The 24,625-nt window shown below is 36.1% G+C and overlaps 1 protein-coding gene across 1 annotated transcript; it reads right to left on the bottom strand.

The window, feature by feature from the left end:
* Positions 1-434: 434 nt before the first annotated feature.
* On the bottom strand, positions 435-24,490 carry LOC109066446 (unconventional myosin-XIX-like). The gene is made up of 23 exons (XM_042757299.1): positions 24,201-24,490; positions 18,278-18,425; positions 17,785-17,906; positions 15,652-15,783; positions 14,193-14,319; positions 14,008-14,077; positions 13,822-13,924; positions 13,527-13,623; positions 13,351-13,427; positions 12,889-12,979; positions 11,936-12,101; positions 11,689-11,762; positions 11,318-11,553; positions 10,866-11,042; positions 10,577-10,717; positions 10,174-10,281; positions 9,969-10,039; positions 7,974-8,053; positions 5,018-5,175; positions 4,750-4,879; positions 3,034-3,119; positions 2,044-2,385; positions 435-859 (listed from the first exon to the last, which is right to left on the bottom strand). The coding sequence occupies exons 1-23, from the start codon at positions 24,318-24,320 to the stop codon at positions 743-745; spliced, it is 2,973 nt and encodes a 990-aa protein (XP_042613233.1). The 5' UTR covers positions 24,321-24,490; the 3' UTR covers positions 435-742.
* Positions 24,491-24,625: the final 135 nt, after the last annotated feature.

A 24,625-nucleotide genomic window follows, 5' to 3' on the forward strand; every position in this document is an offset into this window, starting at 1 on the left:
TGCTTTTGAGCAGTTGGTGTTTGAAAATACTGTACGTTTCGGTCTAAAACAGCAAAAAGTAATCTGACAAAATTAAGAACTATAGATACATATGCATATAGTATTTTAATTCAGTTTGCTTTGGTAAGAGCATCAACAGCAATGCAGAAACCATGGCTTTTCCCAGTATTTACCATGTAGTGTTTCATGTCTTGCATTGTGCAAAAAAAAAAAAAAAAAAAAAAAAAAAAGTGCAAAACTTGTAATAATTTAGTTTTTATGAATACTATACTCTCCAGTGTCTCCCTCAATTATCATTATAACTTACTGATATCATTATAGCATCATAATGTTTTAAAGTCTGTTATTTTATCAGTTTGTACACAATCAAATGCAAGGTTCTGAAAATTTTGGTTTTTTTATATTTATATTATTATTATAAATAGAGAAAAAAATATAATATTTTATATAAATATCATTTTCAAGCTGTGCAAGAAACATTATTTCAATCATGACAGCTCATGCTAGTATAAAATGGAAGTTTTGTTGTGTAAAGTAATAGTTCTAAAAAACTCTAGTGTTTACTGATTGAATGCACAGCAGAATTAAAAGGCACTTGTGCTTCACGCTGAAACCTGAGAGAGTAAAAACAACTAAACACTGAATTGCACTAACAGTAAGGCAGCTAAATGTTTCATATCACTTAATGTAGTGTATTTCAAAGGTGCATTGATTGCATGACAGCTTTTAACAGGATGAAATCTCAGGTCCTCTCCTCCAGCAGGATCTGGTTGAATCCGGTCACCACGTCTGTCTTGTGCACTGGGTGCATGTCAGCGTACAGCAGCGGAGATCTCTGAAGATGCATCTTAATGGAGCCCTGTCAAAAATATAGAGTTACATAGCAGTTAAAGCAATGTTTAAAAATATACTCACATCTCTCATTAAAATCTGTCTGGGTTATTACAGTTAACTAGAACCATAAACATTTTTGTTACTTTGTGTTAATGTTTATTTGACACATTATTACACACTTTTTGTTCTTTATTTTGTATTTTATTATATCTTTATTTTGTACTGTACTGTCTTGGAAACTAGCCGAAATAAAATGTGTTTAACTTGAAGTACTAAAATAAGTAAACAAAAATTAATAAAAACTTTACAGACATTTAAAAACTAAAAAAAGACAAAAACATACAAGACGATGACAAAAACTTTAACCAAAATTTAAGTGAAAAAAAAAAAATCTAATTCAAAATAATAACAAAAACTATAAGAGTATATTAATACTAAAATAACACAGCTCTGAGTAAACTTGATTTACAAAGTGTTATTGTCAACTAAAACTAACTTAAAAAAAAAAAAACCATTCATAAAGTAATAAAGCTAAAAAATAAAGATAAAATAAAATAAAAAAATCTAATGAAAATTAGAAATGTTACCATGGCAACTAACTGAACTAAATAAGTTTAAGTACTAAAATTACTAAATAAATAAATAAAAATGAAAGCTAAATAGAAATAAAATTACAAAAGCACATTACAAAATGACAAAAAATAAAATTAAATACAATAGTACATAAATATTACAGTTTACAAAATTTCATAATACATGAAAAAAAAAAAAAACTTGATCTACATCAGAGTAAAGATCTATTAAAAATATTTTAAGAAATAAAGCAAAAATAAAATACAAATATTACATGAAAAACAAACTTAAAACCAAGAAATGTTACCTTGGTAACTAACTGAAATTAATCTTAAACTGAAGAACTAAAACATAAAATAATAAATATAGATATAATTTTTTTTTTTAATATTAAATATAATTATAATTGTAAATGAGTGAATTGCATAAATGAATGACAAACTTAAAAACTAAAATGAAAATGAAACCTGAAAATAAAAAAATAAAACCTAATTCAAAATATTAATAAATACTATAATAGTATATAAATAATACTAAAGTAATTGACAGCATGTCATTGACATGAGTGTAAGGTGTATTTATCCTGGAATCACTCAAGGTCACTCAGATAACCCGTGTGTGTGAAGCGTCTCTTACCCGCGGCTGAGCTCTGATAGACGCCACACCCTCATAGACGTCAAACTGGTTGGTCTTTACTTTGTATTCACCGTTTCTGAATGGGATCCTCAGACAAGCCATCATAGACCTGATCTGCTGGAAACCCGTGGCTGTCAGAGAGACAGTGACGCTGGGAGCAGAGGCCATGACCAGACCGATGGGCCAACCTCTGACCAGCACAGGCTCCTGGATGCTGGAGAGCTGCACGGAGCCTCTCTCCTTCAGCAGAGGGTCCAGCTTCGGCAACACAGACGATGCTTCCTTCTCCATGAAATCCTCAGCATCGTCCAGCTCCGCCTCTGCTAACGCATCCATCCACGCCTGTCGAGGAGGAACGCAGAACGATTGCACAAAACGCATTCATCTGAAGCTAAATCTACACTTAAACTCCGCATGACACTGCGTTCAGAACCCATTTTACTTCTGTAACGTTACACTTTTCTAAAACACAAACATTTCATTTGATAAAGATTATCAAATAAACACAGAAACTCAAAGGTCTTCACTACAAAACAGCAAAGTTAATGTTGAGCAAATTTACACAGAAATATATTAATATAAAAATTTTCATCCATGTTTTCATTTTAAACAGTGTGGCACTCATTACAAATCGCAAAAAAAAAAAAAACTTGGAGAAATTCCTATTATATATAATAATGTACTTCTCAAAGTAGTAATAATAATAATAATAATAATAAAAATTTTAAGGAATATCACACTATTTATCATCTATGTTTTAATTTAATACCTCTATTCTGCAGCAGTTTGTTTGCCAAAATATATATAAAAAAAAACAATTGTTACATTTTCATTTGATTACATTTTAAAAGATTAATAAATAATACAAATAATTGTTAAATTGGCATTTTAATTTTTTTCACAGTCCAAACAATTCCCAGTAGAGAGAGAAAAAAAAAGTCCTGTCCGACCTCTATATTAATAAAAAAAAAAAATCGGCACAATGCTTACCCTCCAGCGCCTCCATCTGGTCTGGATGACTGATGCAGCTTTGTGCCATTTCCCAATCTCTCTTCTGACCAGCCAGGATCTCACACCTGTGATAAAGATGCACATAAAGAGAGTTAAAAACACTACATAATACTGTACAAATACTGGATTACAGCGGTTAGTCCTAGAATATCCCTTCCCTCACACAATAGCTAAACGCATCTGCTAGTTAGATAGTTCATATGTATTAAATCATAAAAACAGAACAGAGAAGAATTAAAACAGGCTGAATTTGGGGAAAAATGCGGCATGTTTTATAGCACCCTATTTACTGTTTAAATTTTAACTAGTTATTAAATTGTTAAACTTAAGAGGTCTATGTGAGTGCAACAGTGTTACAAATCAAAACAGAACCACAACCAGATAGAACAAGGTGATAAACAGTCATCATTATACTGTAATCCATCAATTAACCACCTGTCTTTGATTTGCAGGTCTAAATCAGTGTAGTCTGATTACAGGACACACTCATATTTCCTGAGATCTTACTGTGACTCAGTTGGAGGCAAAAGTATGTTTGGCTCTACTGATCTCAGTGACGCAGGTATTTGGCTCGGGTGAGCTGCATCTGTTCTGTTCTGAGTTTAAGGGATAATCAGGAGGAAGTTTACCAGGTGACAGCGTCTAGACGCACAGCAGATGTCTGCTCCTTCAGCCAAGCAGAGGTCAGAGAGTAATGCACAGTCACTGGGTCTACGGCTTCTCGCTTGTGCACTTTATCTCTAAGCTGTCTGAAACTGTCCTACTAACACACCCAGCTGATTCCCGGCTTTAGGTCTAGAACAAGGTCATGTGTCTTTAGGGTTGCATGCTTAATCGAAATGAAACAAATTGCAATATAGCTTAATGCAATTATTAAACTGCAAAGGCTGTGATTTAATGCATTAAATGTATGCACGGCGTGTTTCAGAGTGAAGCGCAGGACTGTGTTCATTTACATCCGCTGGTGTTTCAGCATCTCAGAGCGGCTCGGTTCACAGTAAATGCTGCTCCACATCAACATCTCTGCATTTGCTCTGAGTTTAAGTCACTTTAACCTGCATTTAGGAATGCAACGTGTCAACTATCTTCACAAAGTTGAAATAAGTGTTTTTCAACAAAAGCGAAGTTTTAACGTCTCCATGCATTTTTCTGTCAAAATAAAAGTTCAGTGGTTTAATGTAATGGTTAAAATGATTAAATTAAGACGGCCACAATGTTAGTATTGTTATTTTACTGTTGAAGTGCAAAAACAAATAATAAATAAATACATACATAAATAAATAAATAAAATTCGTAAATTAGATTTTTTTACAGTGAAATGTTACTATAATATAAGTATTTCTTATTTAGTTTTTTAGTATTTCTTCTATTTTCATTTAGTAGTTGTAGTAGTAGTAGTAATAATAATAATAATAATAACAACAACAATCATTTATTATGATATTAATAATGTTTTTTTTTTTTAATAATCATAACAATATGATCAAAAAAATTTGGCCAAATTGTGCAGCCCTACAAACAAGCAAATTTTGATTTTTTTAAAATCGCAAATCATTATTTTTTTTTTTAAATAAATAAAACAAATAAATTATTTAAAAAAAAAATCTATTAGATTTTTTTCCCCAAATTGTGCAGCCCTATTTGTTATACAACCATACTACCCGTAATCACAAAATAAAGATGTTAAATCCTAACCTGCTTGTAAGCGGGTGGCAGCCTGTCTCTTGAGGTTACGCCGACGGTTCTGGTGCCTGCGCCAGCAGCACTGGATACAGAACGCCTTCTGTGAGCGCACCCTGTTCCTGTGCTCCTCCAGCATCTCCAACTACACAACATATGATAAATTAACTACTGACATTACATTAAATCACATCTGACCGCTTGTGATTGGATCAGCCGAGACAGGGTAAACAGGGCGAAAGACTTCAATGAACTTTCAACAGCTGCTGACTGCATGCTTCACCAGGGAGTGTGTGAGAAAGACTTTGGTCCTGCCACAGTGCACCATGTTGTTGTTGTCATCAGGGCTGAGGGTGGAGTTCGGGGCACGTCTCTTGAGAAGCACATTGAGCACATCCTCTACAGCAGATCCCAGAACAGCCTGATTGCTCATCTCAGAGCCTGTGGGTGAAAGCGGCGCTTTAGAAATACATATTTATGATACTTCGTTTGTGTTTTACGGCAAGACACTAGACGTAAAACCAATGCTTTTTTTTAATGCACTGGGCAATTTTGAAAATGTAGGCTTTTTTTTCTCCATTGATGTGAGTTGGAGGGTGGGGCTTAGTGTGAGTTTAAAATCGCTCTGGCCGCCCTGCTCACAACGCTGCAGAAAGATTCGCAAGCGCTCTGACGCTCTGACGTAGATCGAATGCTTATCGTGTATTTAAAGTGGCCGCAAAGCAAACAAGCTTGTTGATCTTGTGCAGACTGACCATAATGAGCGTAACGTTATAAGTTAACCTCATTAAATATTGTTGTGGACGAAGTATTAAGATCCTTTACCTAATAATGTATAAAGCACTGTAAAAAGACTCTCTGATGCAATGAAAAGTCCTGCATTAAAAATGTTACTGAAGTAAATATAATCAAGTGTAAACATTACTTAATGTACGTATAATCAAGGAAATTTTTTTAAAAAGTAAACTGGGACTACTGTAGCCTAGTATATTTATTATATCATTAGATTATTATTCTTATATCGTTACTGCACATCAGCAACTCACCAGAAACATGAACAATTTCAGACACCTTGGTCCACGTATCATTTTTATTTAATTTTTTATGTCCCTGTACGCAAACAGGGACACATAATAGATTACTGCGAACCCACCACAGCAATAATCAACCTTTTATTTTGAGAACTAATGTGGTTGGAGCTGCGTTCTCTATCCTCTCAAGCGGTGGACTTCTACGTTCTGATTGGTTGCTGCCCAACCGCGTCATAGATCATTACCATAAAGTTGCCCTGATTTCAACTCTCCTCGACGCTCTCAACGGCCAAGTCGCGCCGCGCCGCTCCTCGACGCCGGCTCACATTGAAAATGAATGACTTCCGGCCACTTTGACGCTCTCGACGCTGGCGGTGTGAACGCACAGTGGCTTGTATTGTTTATGAATGACTTAAGGAAAATTTGAAGATTTCGAAGTTGGGTGTTTGTTTTATAACACTTTATGTAATTGCGTCTGTGGATTTCAAATACAATGTATATCTTTGAAGGCTGTGAGATCCACTTCAGCAGCACTTGCATACACCAAACTTTACGCTTTTTTTTTTCCTATCTATATTCTGAAGGTTTTTATAAAGGGGTTTGTTCATATATCATTCACCTGGATTATATAACAGTTTATTCCTAAAAACAAGTATTTTTTCTGACTGTTGACAGTATTTTCTGATGTATGGAGTGATGTTCTGGAAATGTATGATAATTTATTCATATTTTATTCAATAATGCCTCATTTGCATATTAAACAAAATTTCAGAAAACCTGTAATACAAACAACTGTCGTAATGTACTGTAATTAATCAACTGGGGAAGTATAATGACATTTATTAGTTAAAAACTTTACCCTATTCACCTGTGATGTCTTCACAGCAACTGAAATCAAGCTTTTTAGTGTCATCTTATAGGTGCATCATGTTTAGTTAAAAGTTTGCTTTGACTCTCGGTGGTTTGAGGTATTAGAGCAGACATGTTCAATCCTGTTCCCATAAATCCACCTTCCTGTAGATTTTACTTCCAATCCTGCTCTAACTCACGCCTGTAATTTTTTAAAATACCTAGCTTAGTTAGTTTAGGTGTGTTTGATTAGAGCTAGACTCTGCAGAAACGTAGATCTTCAGGACCTAGGCTGAGCTTCCTTGGTTTATCTGAGATGTAAAACAGCTTTTTATTGGCACTAAACCAACTAATGTGCACATCTAAGAAATTCTTATCTGTGCCAAATCCCACAAGCAGTGACAAGAAACCACATGCAAAAAAAAAAAAAAAAAAAAACACTTGGAAAAAAATTTGTCAGATTAAGCCAAGATTTAAATAACACACAGAAGACAGTCCCTCCAGGAATTCGTGGAACTTTTTTCTGATTATTGCAGCCTAAAATGCTTTTTTCTCAAAATTTGCGGTGATATTTGCAGCATTTCTTATTGTTTTGCAGTGAAAATATACCACAGACAACATTCTCCTAACACTGTTATGACTTTTCTGACTTCAAGAACCACTGTAGGTCTCCAGATTAACGTTTGAGGACACCAGCACCAGTGCCATTAAATTCTACAGAAGGTGGCTCCAGCACCTGACAGTAAAGCACTCACCCTAATCACACATGTACATCTCGGAGACATCTATTTAATATCTGCATTTATATATGCAAGTTGTATTTTTCAGAGTGCTTGTTCATCTGCAGTACGTCTCTAAGATGTTTCCTGTCAGATGTCAAATAGACATTTATTAGAATGCAAGTAAGAGACCTTTATCAGAGTACACAGCAGATGATTCCCAGATCTTTAGCAGACGTCTCACAGATGTAATAAATATATTATGCGTCTAAGACCAAATTCTGCGGAAAATTTCCAGCAATTATGAAAATTTGTGATCTTTTGCAAAAATTTCGGAGTCTGCTTGATTTTGCGATAAATTCAGCGATCGCAAAATCCTGGAGGGACTGACAAGAGGGAAATTGTGAAGAGAGAAATAAGGCAAGCAAATGCATTACTGCATGCAAAATATCCTCTAAATAAGCATGCAGTAATTCACCTGAGGAATTCAGATACACATTATTTAAGTACTGCATTCATAAAAGAAGAAAGGAATAAAAGAGAGGAGGATACTGAAAGAAAAAGACAAGAATCAGGAATTAAAGAGGAGAATAAAAAAACAAACAAATAGTACTTTGCATTCACTTAATGATCTACATACTGTTCATTTGGTTCATTTGCGCAGTTAGTCTGGTGTTTGTGATCAGCCCGTATCTTTGGAAGAAACTGCCATATGGGATCCTGTACAAAAAATAATTTAGCTTTGATTCTGAAAGGAATTCTGTAATAACGAAAGAAAGAAAAGATGTTTATAATATATGATGTAGGTAAGCAACATTACACGAAGAAATTACACAGTGTTTTCACGAATATCAGCATGATTGCAATATGACATTTATTATGTACACAATAGTAGTTCAATAAACAAGAAGCTAATATCAAGTGACTTACATTTTAGACAACGAATCGAGTGTGTCAATGATTCAGTAACCCATAAATACTCATAAGACAGTCACTTGTTTAATTTCTGAATGAATCAGCAGTTTGAACGAATTGGTTAAATGAATGACTCGCCCATTAAAATATTTGCCGCCAACTACTGCTGGTTTGGTTTCATATTTAAAAGTATCATTGCATTTCCCCAACATTGCTTATTTGTATGTTCAGAATTTATTTAAAACATTAATCTTATGATATTATTTATGCATTTGCAATTTTTCTGGTGTAAATTAATTTATGGCACCTCTTCTAAAATAGAAATTTGATTGCAATACCACATTCAGTTCTTTTAAAATTTTACAGTACAATTTAAATAATAATAGTAATAATGATAATAATAATAATAACAACAACAGGTTAGGAAAAAGTTGAATTTTTAAACAGTGGAAAAATGACATCTGTGTTGTTATAATCGCCTACGTCACTGTGACGTCACCGCTCTAGCTGGAGGCAAAACATAAGGAAGAACTCATAGCAGGCGCGCTAAAAGTTTGAGGTTTTGACTTTAAAATGTCGTCTTGATGTGTTTTTGGCTGCCAGAATAGAAGGAACAGCACTTTTGGTTCAAAACTAAAGTTTCACCGGATCCCGGCCGACATTCCTTCACAGAAATCAAGAAGACAATTGTGGTTGAATGCAATACGGCTTACAGACTAGACAGAGACGATCATAAATAATGCTCTTGTTTGCAGTGCACACTTCAAATTAGGTAAAAATAATCTATGCATATGTACTGGTGTGTTGGTTTTTTTATCTAGTACAAAATCAGCAAGTTTATGTTTTATAGGTGAAAAGTCGCCAACCTTCAGGCGCACTAGCTAGCTTAAATGTTAAAACAAAACATACAGCGATAGATGTGTGTGCCATCCTTTGAATGGTCTCTTAAAATAATCCACATTGCTAATCATAGTTAGCCCAGCGATAGGTTACATTAGACAATAAGCCTTGACAAAATTCCCCAAACCACCCGAAAGTAATTTCATATGTTGTCTAGGAAATATCCAAAAAACTGGTTAAAATGTTTTCCAATGAGAACAAGATACAAGAACTACACCAGGCTTAGCTAAAAATAAATAAAATAAATAAATTAGGCTACTGTAATGTTATCCTCTCGTCATTATATTTTCGTCAGATAAACCAGTTTGGTCAGTGAACTGAGTGATCAACTGAATTAACTGATAAATGTATGCTAACTCCACTTTTTTTATTATTATTATTTTTTTGTCACGGTCCCGCAGAGTCAGTGACTGTACATATTCGGACAGTTCCGAACCTTCTTCTGCATCCATGTTTAATAAATCCCCCCTAAAACGTGCTAGTTTACGCTTTTCTACATTGCATCCGCGCCTCTTTTTGCCTCCAGTTAAGCCCCGCCCACCCGGAGACGTTGCAATGTTTACAAACTTTTAAGGGGTCTATATAAAGCAACTCATTTTCAGTTAATTGTATTTCTACCTCTTTCCAGTTACAAAGCACTTTATTTTGAGAGTGAGAGAACATCCTATAGTTCATAGAAAACTGGAATCAGCAAAAATCTGTACAGACAGGCCACACTTACCAAAAAAATTTAAATCAGCCAAGAAAATTGCAATCAGTGCATCTCTATTTTGAATTAAATTATTTGTTGTAAGAGATTGAGGTGTGTTTGTAGTGTTACCTGATGGGAAATCCTGCTGCACTGATGTTTATGGTCTCCACTATCCCACAGGCCTCAAGCTGAGCGATAACCTGAACGCAAACCAAACCGAGACTCACTAACCAGTATAACTATAAACTCTCACTAACTCAGTCTGTGAACTATAAACCTGTAACTCTCAAGGGAATCCCAAGAGGGCAGACAGAAATGCATCTGTTTTTCCTACCTCTTCCCTTTTGAAGGTGAGCGGTCTGCAGTCGGGGTTGGGTTTGATGCAGCGTGTGTAGTGTGGCGTGGTGCTGTGTAAAATCTTCATCAGGCTTTCAAGAGAGTTCTGCATATTCACAGAAAGACAAACAAATGATCATAATAAACACAGATGCAGGTCAATCTAAAATGAGTATCTGTATCCTTTATCTAGATCAGTATCGGTCTCCTTTAAAATTTCTCTTTGACAAACTCGTACAATCAAGAATATAAGAGGTACTGGGACAACGAAATGATCTCTAATCATCTTTAAATGTGAATCCTATTGATTAAGAGCTAATGCAAAATCATTCATAACACAATGAAATTTACCACAAAACAAAATGCAACACAATAACATCTTTAATCTTTAAAATCTTTACCCTAAATTTGGAGACGACAGTGACCACTTTACTGTGTCCCCTACAACCCTCGCTCTCACGGTCACCGTCAGCAAAAAGACCGTGCAGCAATGAATCCTGGGAATTCTGCAGGAGACTGATGAGCTCAGGGGAAACTGGATCCTGCAGAACAAATGGACATTTAACTCAATATTAGGCATTCACTACAAATCAATAAAACGCTTTATAAACTTTATTAATCCCAACGGAAGAAATTTAAACTTAGACAAGCTACATAGTTTAAGTATGCAACTATTTATATAGTTTGCACCTTGTTCTTCTCCATCATGCCCTCGATCTGGTAGCTGACTTTGCCTGCGTAATGGGCCACAGTGAAATGGGGCTGCTTGCTGAATTTGTCCCAGCTGATGCTGGTGTTATCTGACAGCTCCTTCTGCAGACGCACACAAAACTGCTTCGCATCCGATGCTCTGTTCAGACGACACTCCTGGAGGACAGACAGACAGCGGACAAAGAATTAGAAAAACAGAAAGAAAGAATAAACTCATTAGTGCTCTTAAAAAAAGCTATACACTATGTATGATGATCATAAAGCTATCTACGCTAATCACTACATTTATGAGGCAATTTCAAATAGAATACAATCCAAAAGAAATGAAAGATGCCTTGACAGACAAAGCCATTGTCTTCATGCAAAAATCCCGGATAACGATTATATTTATACGTCACATCTTTTTCTGAGATGAAGGAGTGTGAGCAAACCTCATTGAGCAGGGAGAAAATACTGGAGGGACTGCCTTCAATCAGGTCCAGGCAGCCCTGGTTGTCTTGGTACTGTATGAAGGACCACTGCAGCCCCTCGGTCACATACTCCTCCTGCTGGGCCTTCAGGTAATGAGCCACAAAGTGCTGCTGCAGCTTCTCGTTAGCGTAATTAATACACAACTGCTCCAGATTGTTCAGGAGGAAGCATTCAAAACCATATACATCCAGCAGACCTGTAGAAGACACCAGTAAAGGATTAAATGTGTTTTTTTTTTATTACTTTCAGAAAACAAGAAAAAATATTTGACATTAAATTCTGACTAGAAAGTAAAATATTGAAATAAAAAGTGAATAATTAGAATATGTACCGATGAAGTTGCACCACATGGAACTGTCTGCACACATACTGTTGTTTATGAAGGTGACTAACCAGTCAAACAGCCTGTAAATAAAAAATAAAGCAGACTTTAAATGTGTTCATTAAAACTGTTTGCTTCAGTATATTGCATTTTATAAATAATGCATAATTCTACATGCTCCATTATACAAAATTTGCTGTTTTACTGTAGCTATAAGCATCTTCATTAAATGTCTAACCTAGTTTATGCGACTCACTGTGCGTAAATGACTTTAGCAAGACAGTCTCTGCGGACACTGCACTCCGACTGAGAGCAAGGTTTGAGGACGTTCTGTTTGCCAGCGCGCAGAGTTCTCACGATCAGACACGACTGCAGCTCGTCTAACGGCACCTGCAGCAGGTCAGCGGTCTTCTGCAGGAAACCTGCACACAGCATTGAGAGAGAGAGAGAGAGAGAGAGAGAGAGGAGAGACGAGAGAGAGAGAGGAGAGAAGAGAGAGAGAGGAGAGGGAGAGGGGAGGACGGGAGAGGGGGGGAGAGAGGGGAGAGAGAGAGAGAGAGAGAGAGAGAGAGAGAGAGAGAGAGAGAGAGAGAGAGAGAGCGAGAGAGAGAGAGAGAGCAGTAATCAACACACGCCACTTATCAGATATCTGACACATGTCCAGCATGTCCTTGGGGGGAATATTTACTAATGGCTTTGGCCTCTGTATATAACAGATACTGATTTTAATAAATTTATTCAGCAAGGATGCATTAAACTGAAAAAGTGACAGTAAAGACATTTAACGTTACAAAAGATTTCTATTGGAAATACATGATTTTGAACAATCTATTCATCAAAGACACAAAAAAAGTTTCCACAAAAATATCAACACTGATAATAATAAGGCATGTTTTTTGAGCTGCAAATCAGCAAGCATATTAGAATGATTTCTGAAGATCATGTGACGCTGAAGACTGGAGTAATGATGCTGAAAATTCAGCTTTGATCACAGGAATAAATTACATTTTTAAAATATTTTCACATTTCACATTTTTTAAATTGCAATTTGAAAATTTTTAAATAGCAATGTGTCACAGGGAAATATTAGTGAGACAAGAGGAACATGATGGGTACACGTCACAACCCAGACATGAACTTGCATCATCCATAAAAGTACTTTGCCTCATCATGTCTGGAATATTCATCTTGCCATAACTTTGCTCACACCTTTGGAGTGTTCATCAAGATCACATGCCTGAGCCTCTTCTGATGCAGGTCTGAAGTCCACATTCCCCAGCTGCAGAAGACCTGCAAGGATCTTTGCAAAAAGACAACAATTATTTCAACAACTATTTCTATAACCTTCCCCATTAACAAAGTAGTTAACACTGTACTTTCTTGTCTGCTGCTGTGTCTTATTTTGGTGCATGAACCTATATAACTTCTATCAAAAGCTAAATGATAATTCACCTTCATGAATCAAAAGGTTAATTTACTTTTTTTACTTTCAAAGTGTGAAGTAATTTAGTGTTTCCACCCACTATTTATATAAATACTGTATGGTTTTATAACATCACTACAGTCATTTAAAAGTGTAATCAGTATCTAAAAACATAACAACCAAACATGGATACTATTAATCTCCAATCACCATTAAGGTATTGATTTAATTTTACACTTATCGCTTACTCTGAAAATCTGTGTCTGTTTCCTCTCATCAATGCCAAGGTTGATCATGGCTTCCACAGTCTCTTGCAAACAGTCTTCTGCTCAGACACAAACAAGAATGCAAATAATAACACACTGCCTCCTCAAATTCCACATTTCATACTTTAAAAGACAAATTCTTGAAGTACAATACTTGCCTTCTAAGGTTTTCTCAGCATGTGGCAACCAAGCAAAGTCTTGCTCCAAAGGCAGCATCCATTCCAGTCTCTGCTTCTCTGTGGCTCCTTTCATCATTTCAAATCAAACCGATTAAAAACTACCAATAAAACTATCCAACTGCCTGATACCGTTGAATGATTGTAGATAATGTACATATATACAGCAATAGAACTGATAGTATTACTTGAAATAAACTGGCAGAATAAAAAATACGGAAATCTTAGGTTGTATTTTATTCCTGGTAAATTCTGTGAAGGCATTCGTTTATTTTACCTGGTAAAATATGTGAAAATTTCTCTCATTTGGAGCTTGGAAAGCCACTCTGGTTTTCTCCAAGAGATACGTCTGCACTGATGCCCCAACCAGCAGCTGAGAGCTGCATTATAAAACCACAGATGTTTACACCAATCGCAAGATGCTTCAGGTTCATGTGTGAAACGGAGAGAAAGCAAAACTGACCCGTTGAGCTGAAGCTGAATGTATTTCCCAAAGCGACTGCTGTTGCTATTGCGTAATGTGCAGGCATTGCCTGGGGAAGAAATGAAAAGGAAATTAAAGGCTTTTAGAAAGAGCGTAATGAAGATATCACAGAACTTCAGAGAGGAATTGAGACTAAAACATCATCTGCTCTCTGTCTTTCTCACCAAACGCCTCCATGACGGGGTTGGAGCCCAGTACTCGTCTTTCTATCTTCTCTACGGTGTCCTGGCACTTCTGAGAAGAGGTCGCCACAGTGGCATAATACTTCATCAGACAGCGTGACGTCCATGTCTGAGGAGATATTTAATAAAAGGAGATGTGGTCTAAATCATGTACAGTATTTAAATTGTATTTAGATCAGTCCTAAACTTAGTATATATTTGAAATATTGAGCTTGACAGATCATTTAAAGATGGTAAATAACGAGAAATCATAATAAACACAGCACGCTCACCAATCAAACAGCTGCGTTGCGCTTCCCTCAAAAACCAAACCAGTTTTCTCTCAAAAGTAGGCTAATAATCAACTTAGATACAGATACATTTTCTATCTGGCCTACATGTTTGCATCTTTATCTTTTGCTGGTTTGCGTGGCACATTTGTTTAGTGAAGTTCAAAAAAAGATTCGCTTAAAGAGTTCTGCGTAATGAAAATGTGCGCATTGAATTAATTCAGTCGTATTCAAATGATCACTAAACGTTTGTCATGACATCTCTCTACTTCCATGATAAATATATTTTTAAGAATTAATAATCATTTTAGTTTAACACTGCATACTTGTTCAGTGATAACTATGAAAAAAAAAGTCTTATCAAGTAACTATACGACGTTCCACTTGGTTTTATCCGAATGCAGATATGAATAATTTAGCGATTGTTACAGAAACAAATACAGATACAAATACTACTGTTACATGAAAATTTAAATATGCCTTTTCATAATTATAACGTTTTGACAATCTACATATGTAATTGTTGCATTAGGCTATGAATTAATAAGTGTTTGTTTTTTTGATGTGATTTATTTTATTTTTTTTTATTTTAGGTTGAATGAAGAGTGGTTGGTTGAGTAGATTGTTTGTTTGACTGAAATCAGTAGTCGTGCAACCCCTAGCAAGGGGGCATGACGTTTCCAGACAACATGCATTCGGCGGTTAGCGAATCATAACACACTAGGCCAGAAAACCAATCTGAGCCCACTGCGTATTACTGAGGGAGGGGCTTCATAGAACCAGGAACTCAACAGCTTTGACGAGAACGGAAAGAGCGGTGTAGAATAAAAAGTTAAATATTTCAAAATGCGTTTTTATTTTAAATGAGGCATGAACACGTTACACTGCACCCCATGAACACAATCAAGCCTTCGAAAAAGCTGATCAACCACCCCTTTAAAAATCAAGCAGTGGGTTTATTTTGATCAGGTGTGTTTTGGTAACTGTAATCTGATCTGAACAGTTTGAGCGGCACATTTCAACCGGGATTGTTTTATAAATCTGTAACAGTGTGATGTAGCTTTACAAAGAGACTGGCATTGAAGAATAGCTTTTGGACCACTTTCATATCATGGAGCAGCTGTAAAACATAAGTATGAATAAGGAACTTACACCAAACAAACATCACTTACCTTCCCAGCTCCACTCTCTCCAGAGACGACCAGCGATTGGTTTATGGGCTCCACCTGGCCTTGCACGTTCCTATAAGCCTCTTCTGCTACGATGAAGATGTGTGGCTTAAACTCCTGTGTACAAAGAGATGCCTTAACATTGCTTTCTGTAAATCAGGTTGAGATGGCTAATGCTTCAGTGCATATAATATAACCTGCCTTTACCTGTCTCAGAAAACGTCCTTAAAAGGTTAGTCAATATTATCTAAAGAGGCCTCAGTTTAAGTTTTTTTCTAACTTCCTGATTTGCAATTTTTTCAATAACATTCTCTGGCGTTAAAATAAACATGCAGAGCAAAGCATTGTCTAAGTTACTGGCCCACGGCACAATGTGGTTACCTCATAATAAAACAATAGCTTGCATTTTACTTAATTATTGTAGAAATTAATGATAAGTTGACAACAAGATGCAACAAAAAAAAAACACAAAGATTGTTTGGTGATGCATTAAACATAAAGACTGACTTATTAACTGTACATTTAATGTCAGTGAACCTACAGCTGAACAAAGCAGGTGTGCAAACATTGTTTTGACACTATAACAAAAGGCAAATGGACAGCTAAACATCGTCCTGCCATCTGTTATGCATTAACAGCGTTTGAAAGAGAGAAACCGATCTCTTATTTCAAAAGACAACATATAAAACCCATACAGCTAGGAGTGGATGGTATGACCAAAACTTCACGGTACAAGTAATTTTATATCATATCAATGGTAGATAATCACAATATAGTTATTTTTGCATCATTCAACAAAAATGTAACCAAGAGATATTTTATGTATTACTTACATAGTCATCAGTAGTGCCTGTTTTTGATTAATTTGAATAATTTCCAGTAAACTAAACACTTAAGGCTGTTTTTTTTATAACAAAACCAAATCAGTTGACATACAGTACAGACCAAAAGTTTGGAAACATTACTATTTTTAATGTTTTTGAAAGAAGTTTCTTCTGCTCATCAAGCCTGCATTTATTTGATCAAAAATACAGAAAAAAACAGTAATTTGTGAATATTATTACCAGCAACTTAAAATAATAGTTTTCTATTTGAATATACTGGAGGAAAAAAAATAACCGCCTTTAGCAATTCCAGGTGATGCAAAGCTGAATTTTTCAGCATCATTACTCCCGCTTCAGTGTCACATGGAACATCCAGTCTAAACATGATCATGTAGAAACCCATTCTAATATTCTGATACTATTATGAGTGTTGGAAACAGTTTCTGCTGTCTAATACATTTGATGACTAAAAGGTTAAAAAGACACTGCATTTAATTCAAAAAAAAAAAAAAAATCTAATAACGATCATTATTGTTCTTTGCAAGTCATAACGTAGCCTTTAAAGGCTTGTCTTTCGCTATCACTTTTTATCAATTGAAAGCTGTGTAGGGAAGATGAGTGCGTTTGGGTCGCTCCCTTGCTGGAATAAAAGTATTGATTTTATTTAAAAAAAAGAAAAAAAAAATGTACTGACCCCATTGACCACAATTACTGACCAGTAGTGTATATTTTATTACAAAATAACGTAATATATTTTAAAAAACATAGCTTCTTTTTTTTTATTTTTTTACTTTTTATTCATCAAAGTATCCTAAAAAGTATCACATGTCCAGCCTTCTTGACAAAAATATTAAGCAAGCAGAACTGTTTCCAACTTTGAATGAATATCATATTAGAATGATTTCTAAAGGATCATGTGATAATGACTTCCTAAAAATTCAGCTTTGCATCACAGAAATAAATGATCATTTAAAGTATAATGTTATAGAAAAAATTTAAGATCTTTCCTTTATTTTAAATTGTAATAATATATAACAATATTACATTTTTTTTCTGTATTTTTGATCAAATAAATGCAGGCTTGATGAGCAGAAGAAACTTCTTTCAAAAACATTAAAAATAGTAATGTTTCCAAAATTTTGGTCTGTACTGTATTTCTTCCAATGCATGGAATGAAGTATCAAACCACTAATATGAACAGAACTCCTGCTTCTACATTAAAGTATTTGTAACTTCCATATTTTTACGTTAGAGATCTTTATTTTTTATATTCTTTTTTTTTAAGTTGGGGTTCTTTGGTTGTAGTATCAACCCTCATCACATCCAGAGAGTACAGGTGAGGGATGGGCTGGAAGGGGTTGAGGGCGACCAGCGTGCAGCCTGCATGTGTGTAGAAAACCTTTGCGCTGTACCTGGCCTGCAGACATTTCAGCACTGCCAAACACAAAGCTCCACAGCTGTAACTGACTGTAACTGACACATTAACTCACAATAGGACATACAGGACTGGTGTGGAAGCTTGCTTCTGAATTGCAAGATGTTAACTCGCAATTGTGATAAGAAAGTCGCATTTTTGATGTGATATGAAGGTCAATTTTATGAATCAGAATTCAAGCTCCAGTCTAGAATTTCACATGCTAGAATTAAAACCAGGCATCAAATTATTGTAAGGTGGAAGATTATCATATTATCTGAATTGGGGAAGAAAAAAAATCTTGACGTTATTTACTTTCAATAAACATCATAAGGCCAATGCTGATAAATGATCAATATAATTACTTCCCAAGTGCTTTGGCACACTGTACCTGTAGAAGGCGTAACCGGGTTGACTTTAGTGAGGTCGTCATACGTGTGAAGTTCTGCTTCATTGATGAGGAAGTCTCGGATGTCCTCTTCCAGTAAATCAGTGAAAGATTTCCTGAGGTCCTGGTCTCTGTCTTTCAGTCTATTTACCTGCAGGATGCAATTAATAAAGACCATGCTATCATAAAAAATAGGTTCCAAACTTACTGTACAGATCATGCAGCAATCCAATTCAGAAAAGTACAGTACAAGCCCTGATGCCGTTCGGCACAATCACATTTTGTAATTCTATTAACAAACAGGTTCAGTGATCAGAAAGGCCAAGTGGTCATTTTCTTTGAAAGAGCCCTCTATCCATAATATTGCTTTCTCCAGTTAAAAAAAGTCATCTTGTCTGAATCAGGAGAGAAATATACACACTTCCACAGATCTGAGAGGACATCAGAAGATGGACTTTTACACTGAAAAAAAGCGTTATAATGGGTTATGGACTCATATTTTAGCCGGAAGCAACGGTTTGAAGTTAAAAACGTCTTAATAATGGTGATTTGTTTCTTACAAACATGCAGCTTTTGTCTTCTCAAGACATTAACTGATGGACTGGAGTGGTGTGGATTACTTGTGGATTATTGTGATGTTTTTATCAGCTGTTTGGACTCTCATTCTGACGGCACCCATTTACTGCAGAGGAACCACTGGAGAGCAAGTGATGTATTGCTAAATTCTCCAAATCTGTTCCCATGATAAAACAAACTCATCTACATCTTAAATGGCCTGAGGGTGATTAAATAGCTAGCAAATTTAAATTTTTGGGTGAACTATTCATTTAAAAAAAAAAGTTTATTTTCAGAGCCATGGTGGTATGCAACTATATATTAATGCATAATGCACAATATCATCATTAAGCTTATGTCAGATGTGTTTATCAAAGGAAAGAGCCTTTTACTTTTGTCAATCATTTATCATGCTTGTTATATTTGCTTGTCATTTTTTTGACCACCTTTGGTTTTGAATTTTTGCTTGTACTATTCCTCATTTGAAAGACAAAGCAAAAGTTTATAAATGAGCAACAACAGAGTCAGAACATTTCCTAAAAACAATATGCCTGGACTTCACTTTATAGATATAAGGTGAGACATGTTAAAACTGAGACATGTAACTGCACATCCTTCCTCTGATGCTGCTGTGAATCCATATGCTCTGATGACAGCATGTGTCAGGACATGCTGAACACAAGATAATCATACACACTGTCTGCTGGAATCCGCTCCTAATCCAATAACACAGGTACACCACAACAAGACTAAGCTAAGAGGAATCTGAACTGACTGGTGAACATCTTAAAAACTAATAATGGTAAGACAGACCTTGGCTAGTGCAGGGATCACATCAATGACAGACTAATTTGCAACATTTGTAATTTGTTCATGTGAACCTCTAACTCTAGGGCTCTCTATTCTTACTACTTGTCTTCTTTAAAAGGGTCATATGATGCGATTTCAAGTTTTCCTTTCTCTTTGGAGTGTTACAAGCTCTTGGTGCATAAAGAAGATCTGTAAAGTTGCAAAGACTAAAGTCTCAAACCCAAAGAGATATTCTTTATCAAAGTTAAGACTCTGCCACACCCCCCTAAACGGCTCGTTTAAACACGCCCCCACGTCTACATCATTATGTGGAAATATTTGCATAATGCCACCCAAATGTTCACTCAAAGAAAGAAGGTGTGGTTTCAGTAACACAGTTAGTGTTGAAGCAGCAATGTCAGGGAGATGCTGTGTGTTTCTAGGCGAAAGCGAAATTCGTTTATTTGGTATTCTGAAAGTAGATGCGTTTAGGAATCTTTAAGATTACTTACAACAGAACAGCAACGCATTTTATGGATGACCGTTTCATGAACCTAGGAGAGGAGGTCATTCTGACTCTGCTACGACAATCTGGTGCTTCTGAATCAGCTACTGTAAGTATGTTTTGTTATTAGTTTAAGTATTCGCTATTGAATGTACAAATGCGGAGTTTTGCTTAAGTATTCGCTATTGAATGTACAAATGCGGAGTTTTTCTTATTTTTCAAATACAACTGTAAGGTCTTAACTCGCTTCTACTCTCCACAGTTTAGCACAAATTTCAACTTGTGTTTTGCTGAATGTTGCTCACAGTTGCACTTGGATCATGTCCGTTATCTGACTTGGATGCTGATCAACATCTTAGCCTCTTGAACTCTGCCTGGCTTAAGGCAGCAAATGCAACTGCCCCCCTTAAGCCTCACAAGCAAAAAAACAAAATCTGTACTGTGGCAAAACTCTGATACCCGTCTCCTAAGACAAATCTGTAGAAAGGCAGAACGTAAATGGAAACAAGACAGGCTGCATATCTCTCTTCAGATATTCAGAGACTCTCTTACATCTTACCAGACTGCAGCGAAGTCTGCAAAAGCTGCATACTTTTCTAACCTAATTGAAACTAATCACTCTAAACCTAAGGTTTTGTTTTCAATTATTCAATCTGTTACCAATCCTTCTGTTAACACCTTGCCTGTTGCTTTCTGATGCTCTTGTGAAAGCATCTTGAGATATTTTAGTGACAAAAATTACTAACTTAAGACTTGGTGGTCTGCCCCACTTTAACTTTAACCATCTCTCCAGTCATGCATCTTCCTCTGCATTTTTTGATGCTTTTAACCCATCAGTCTCCAGGAATTGAAGGAGGTGATTGACAATCTTAAACCCTCATTCTGTTTCTAGCGATATCATTCAGCCCCAAATTTTTAAAATTTAATTATTGATTCGATGGGGCCAAGTTTGCTGTCTCTTATTAATAAGTGTCTCCAAACTGGCTCTGTTCCTGCCGATTTTAAAGTTGCTACAGTCACTCCTCTACTCAAGAAGTCTTCACTGGACCACACTGTTCTAAAAAATTTTCGTCCAATTTCTGTTTTGCCTTTCATTTCAAAAGTTTTAGAGAAAATCGTGCTGAATCAACTTCAACACTTTCTGACTAGTAATTCTATTTATGAGGTTTTTCAATCTGGTTTTAAGTCTGCTCACAGCACTGAGTCCGCCCTTTTGAGAGTGTTAAATGATATTTACCTCTCCACTGATTCCGGGGACTCTGTGGGTTCTTATTCTTTTAGATTTATCGGCTGCTTTTGATACCATAGACCACTCCTTACTATTATCTAGATTAGAGTCTTGGGTAGGTCTAAAAGCAAACGCTCTGAAATGGTTTCCAGTCATACCTATCTGACAGAAAGTTTTAAGTGAAACTGGGAAATTTTTTCTCTTCCCCTGCTCCTCTGACCTGTGGCAAAGCACAAGGCTCTATTTTAGCTCCCTCTCTTTCTCTCTGTACATGCTACCTCTGGGTTCTATTCTAAAAAACATGGTGTGTCTTTTCATTTTACGCAGATGACATCAAATCTATCTTCCAGTTAAGAAAAAACAACTCCACTGCGATCACTTCTCTTCTCCAATGTTTAGAGGAGGTTAAATTATGGCTAGCCCAAAATTTCCTCTTGTAAACGAGGACAAGCCGAGGTAATTGTTTTCGGTCCTAATGAGAACTCTCAGTGTTATAAGCCCTGAGCTAGAAAGTTTTTATCCGTTTTTAGTTCCTCACGGGTGCAGAACCTAGGTATTCTTATTGACCAACACTTAAAATTTGATAGACATGATCTCTTCTGTTATTGGATCCAGTTTCTATCAGCTTCGTTTACTGTCTAAAATCAAAAACTTTCTCACTCCAAAAACTCTAGAAATGGCTGTTCATGCATTTGTTACATCGCGTCTAGATTACTGCAATTCTTTATATTGCGGTATATCTAAATCTCAAATTGCACGACTTCAGTTTGTCAGCTTGTCAGCTTGTCGTGCTGCAGCCAGACTTCTTTTAAACTGTCGTAAACATGAACACATCACTCCAATTCTTAGATCCCTTCACTGGTTGCCGATTTCTCAGAGAATAGACTTCAAAAAATTCTCCTCTTCATTTTTAATCACTTCATAACAAAGCTCCTTCTATTTATCCGAACTTCTTCATCCGTATACTCCATCTAGAAGCCTACGATCCTGTGACCAGGCTCTGTTGGTGGTCCCTCGCGTTAGGCTAAAGCGTAGAGGTTAGCGTGCATTTGCGGTGGCTGGGCCACGACTCTGGAATACCCTGTGTTTAGGAGATCAGACTGGCCCCTTCTTTGTCTATTTTTAAGTCCTTGCTAAAAAACTTTTTTATTTTCCTCAGTGTACTGTCTACGGTGATATGCTAAATTTTGTGAAAATGGGTGGTTTTAAATTTTTGTCTGGTCTATTTTTCATGTAGGTAATATTCTTGCTCTTCTGTAAAGCACTTTGGTCAGCCTGGAGGCTGTTGTAAATGCGCTATATAAATAAAATTGAAATTGAATTGAAATTGAAATGCGGAGTTTTGCACGTTGTGTGTGTGTGTGTGCACGCACACGCGCTTGTATGTGTGTGTGTGAAAGAGAGAGAGAGACAGGGTCACAAGGGAGGAGGAGGGACTTTGTAGAAAACGATGCATTTGAGAGAGGCGGGGGATAGAGGACCTACAATAATGTACAGTATTTGAAAAATAATGTTTTTTGAACATTAAAGCATGTGAACATATTCTGTTACACCAAAAACACAAAATAATGAATATGACCCCTTTAAAAGAGAGAGAGAGAGAGAGAGAGAGTCTGTGAGAGAGTTTGTGTTATTTTCTTTTTTTTTTCTTTTTTTTTTAGGTGTTTAGTAAATGTAACAAGACAATTACAGATTCCCATAGAAATGATCCTATTCCATCTGTCAGGAACTTTCTTTCTGACACCAACACTTGAGTCGATGCATGAATCATAAAGGCGCAGAAAAAAAATTAAATGAAGACTTAATCTATGCCAAGGCCTGCGGGCATGACAAACACTGCATGGCACAACAAACCAACTGCATTATTCACACTTATTGGTAAACAAAACTTAATAACTGAGGGTAAATGCTGCACAAAAAAAAAATAAAATGACCATATCAAACATGAACACAGACAATATAATTTGTCTTCATTTACACTAAAATAGGTTGCAAGTTCGCTTTGGAATGACGACATATAACCTTGTTATGCGAAAAAAAAAAAAAAAAAAAAAAAAAAAAAAAGAGGCTCGCCTGAAATAAATGTGTTCAGGTGGTTATTTTGCGCATGCTCAGATTAGGCTGACCCGCGGAATAATCTGAGTATATTCTTCAGATTAACTGCGCCGGTGTAGTGCCGAAATTTGCACCCTGCCAGATTATGCACCTCCTGGTATTGGTAGGTTTAGGAGTAGATGTGGGGGAGGGGTTAGGATTAGGGGTGGGGTTGGGATTAGGCAATCAGGAGTGACTTCACTGAGGTGGGACATGCAGAATCTGGCAGGGGTGAAGAATTCGGGCACACCACCGGTTCAAAAAAAAAGAAAATCCCCCAATGACATCATCACACGAACACGTCATGAACAGTGCAAATTAGTAAAAATCACTCCAGTTCAAATCACTTTAGTAATAATCGGTTATTTCACTGTTATTAACGGTTATAGTTCCCCCCAGTAATAATCATTGTAAATCACTTTATTAACGGTTATTGTTCTGTTCACTAGCCCTAAAAATAAAATATTTAGGATGGTTATAAAATTGGAGCAATTTAAAATTCAGAATGTAATTTACGTTGATTCTGAAAGTGAAGTGTATTGTATTTCTTAAAAAACAAAAACCTAGTAAATACCACCATGATGTTTGATGATGATGATGACCAACGGTGTGTTTTTTAATGGGGTTTTTGTAACTTTAGTAAGTTTTTTTTTTTTTTTTTTTTTTTTTGTAGGTAACACATTTTAAATTTCAAAATGAGGTAAAAAGTGTCAGATGAGCAATAAAAAAAATAAAAAAAAGTTAGAGTAACTTACCTTTTCCTTCTGTCGGTTTGGTCTTCCAGCCTTTTCCAAACTCCTTGATGTCCCGTCAGAACTGTTAACGGTCGAAACCTCTTTGTTTTTGAATAAAAACTTCTGTTTGACATCCGCCATAGCTGTAACTCTAAGAAGACACGTTTCGCAGTATTTACTGTGTCATATCGCTGCCATTAGGCTGATATTTTGTGAGTTATTTTTTGGTTTTTTTAAGCCTCACTGAAGGACAAAACTCTCAGCCACGCTCGCTCTCGCGCCGGTCGGCGTCTACTGACACGCGCGGTGACGTCACGTCTTTTAGGCACAAGGAATAGGTCCCGCCCATACAATGACGTTTGTCTGAAAGCCACGACCAACGCGGAAGAGAAGCGTCCCATATGGAGTCAATATAATATCACATATATACGCAAAAAAATAAAGTT

Source organism: Cyprinus carpio, chromosome A5 (assembly GCF_018340385.1).
Source record: "Cyprinus carpio isolate SPL01 chromosome A5, ASM1834038v1, whole genome shotgun sequence".
Taxonomy (NCBI): Eukaryota; Metazoa; Chordata; class Actinopteri; order Cypriniformes; family Cyprinidae; genus Cyprinus; species Cyprinus carpio.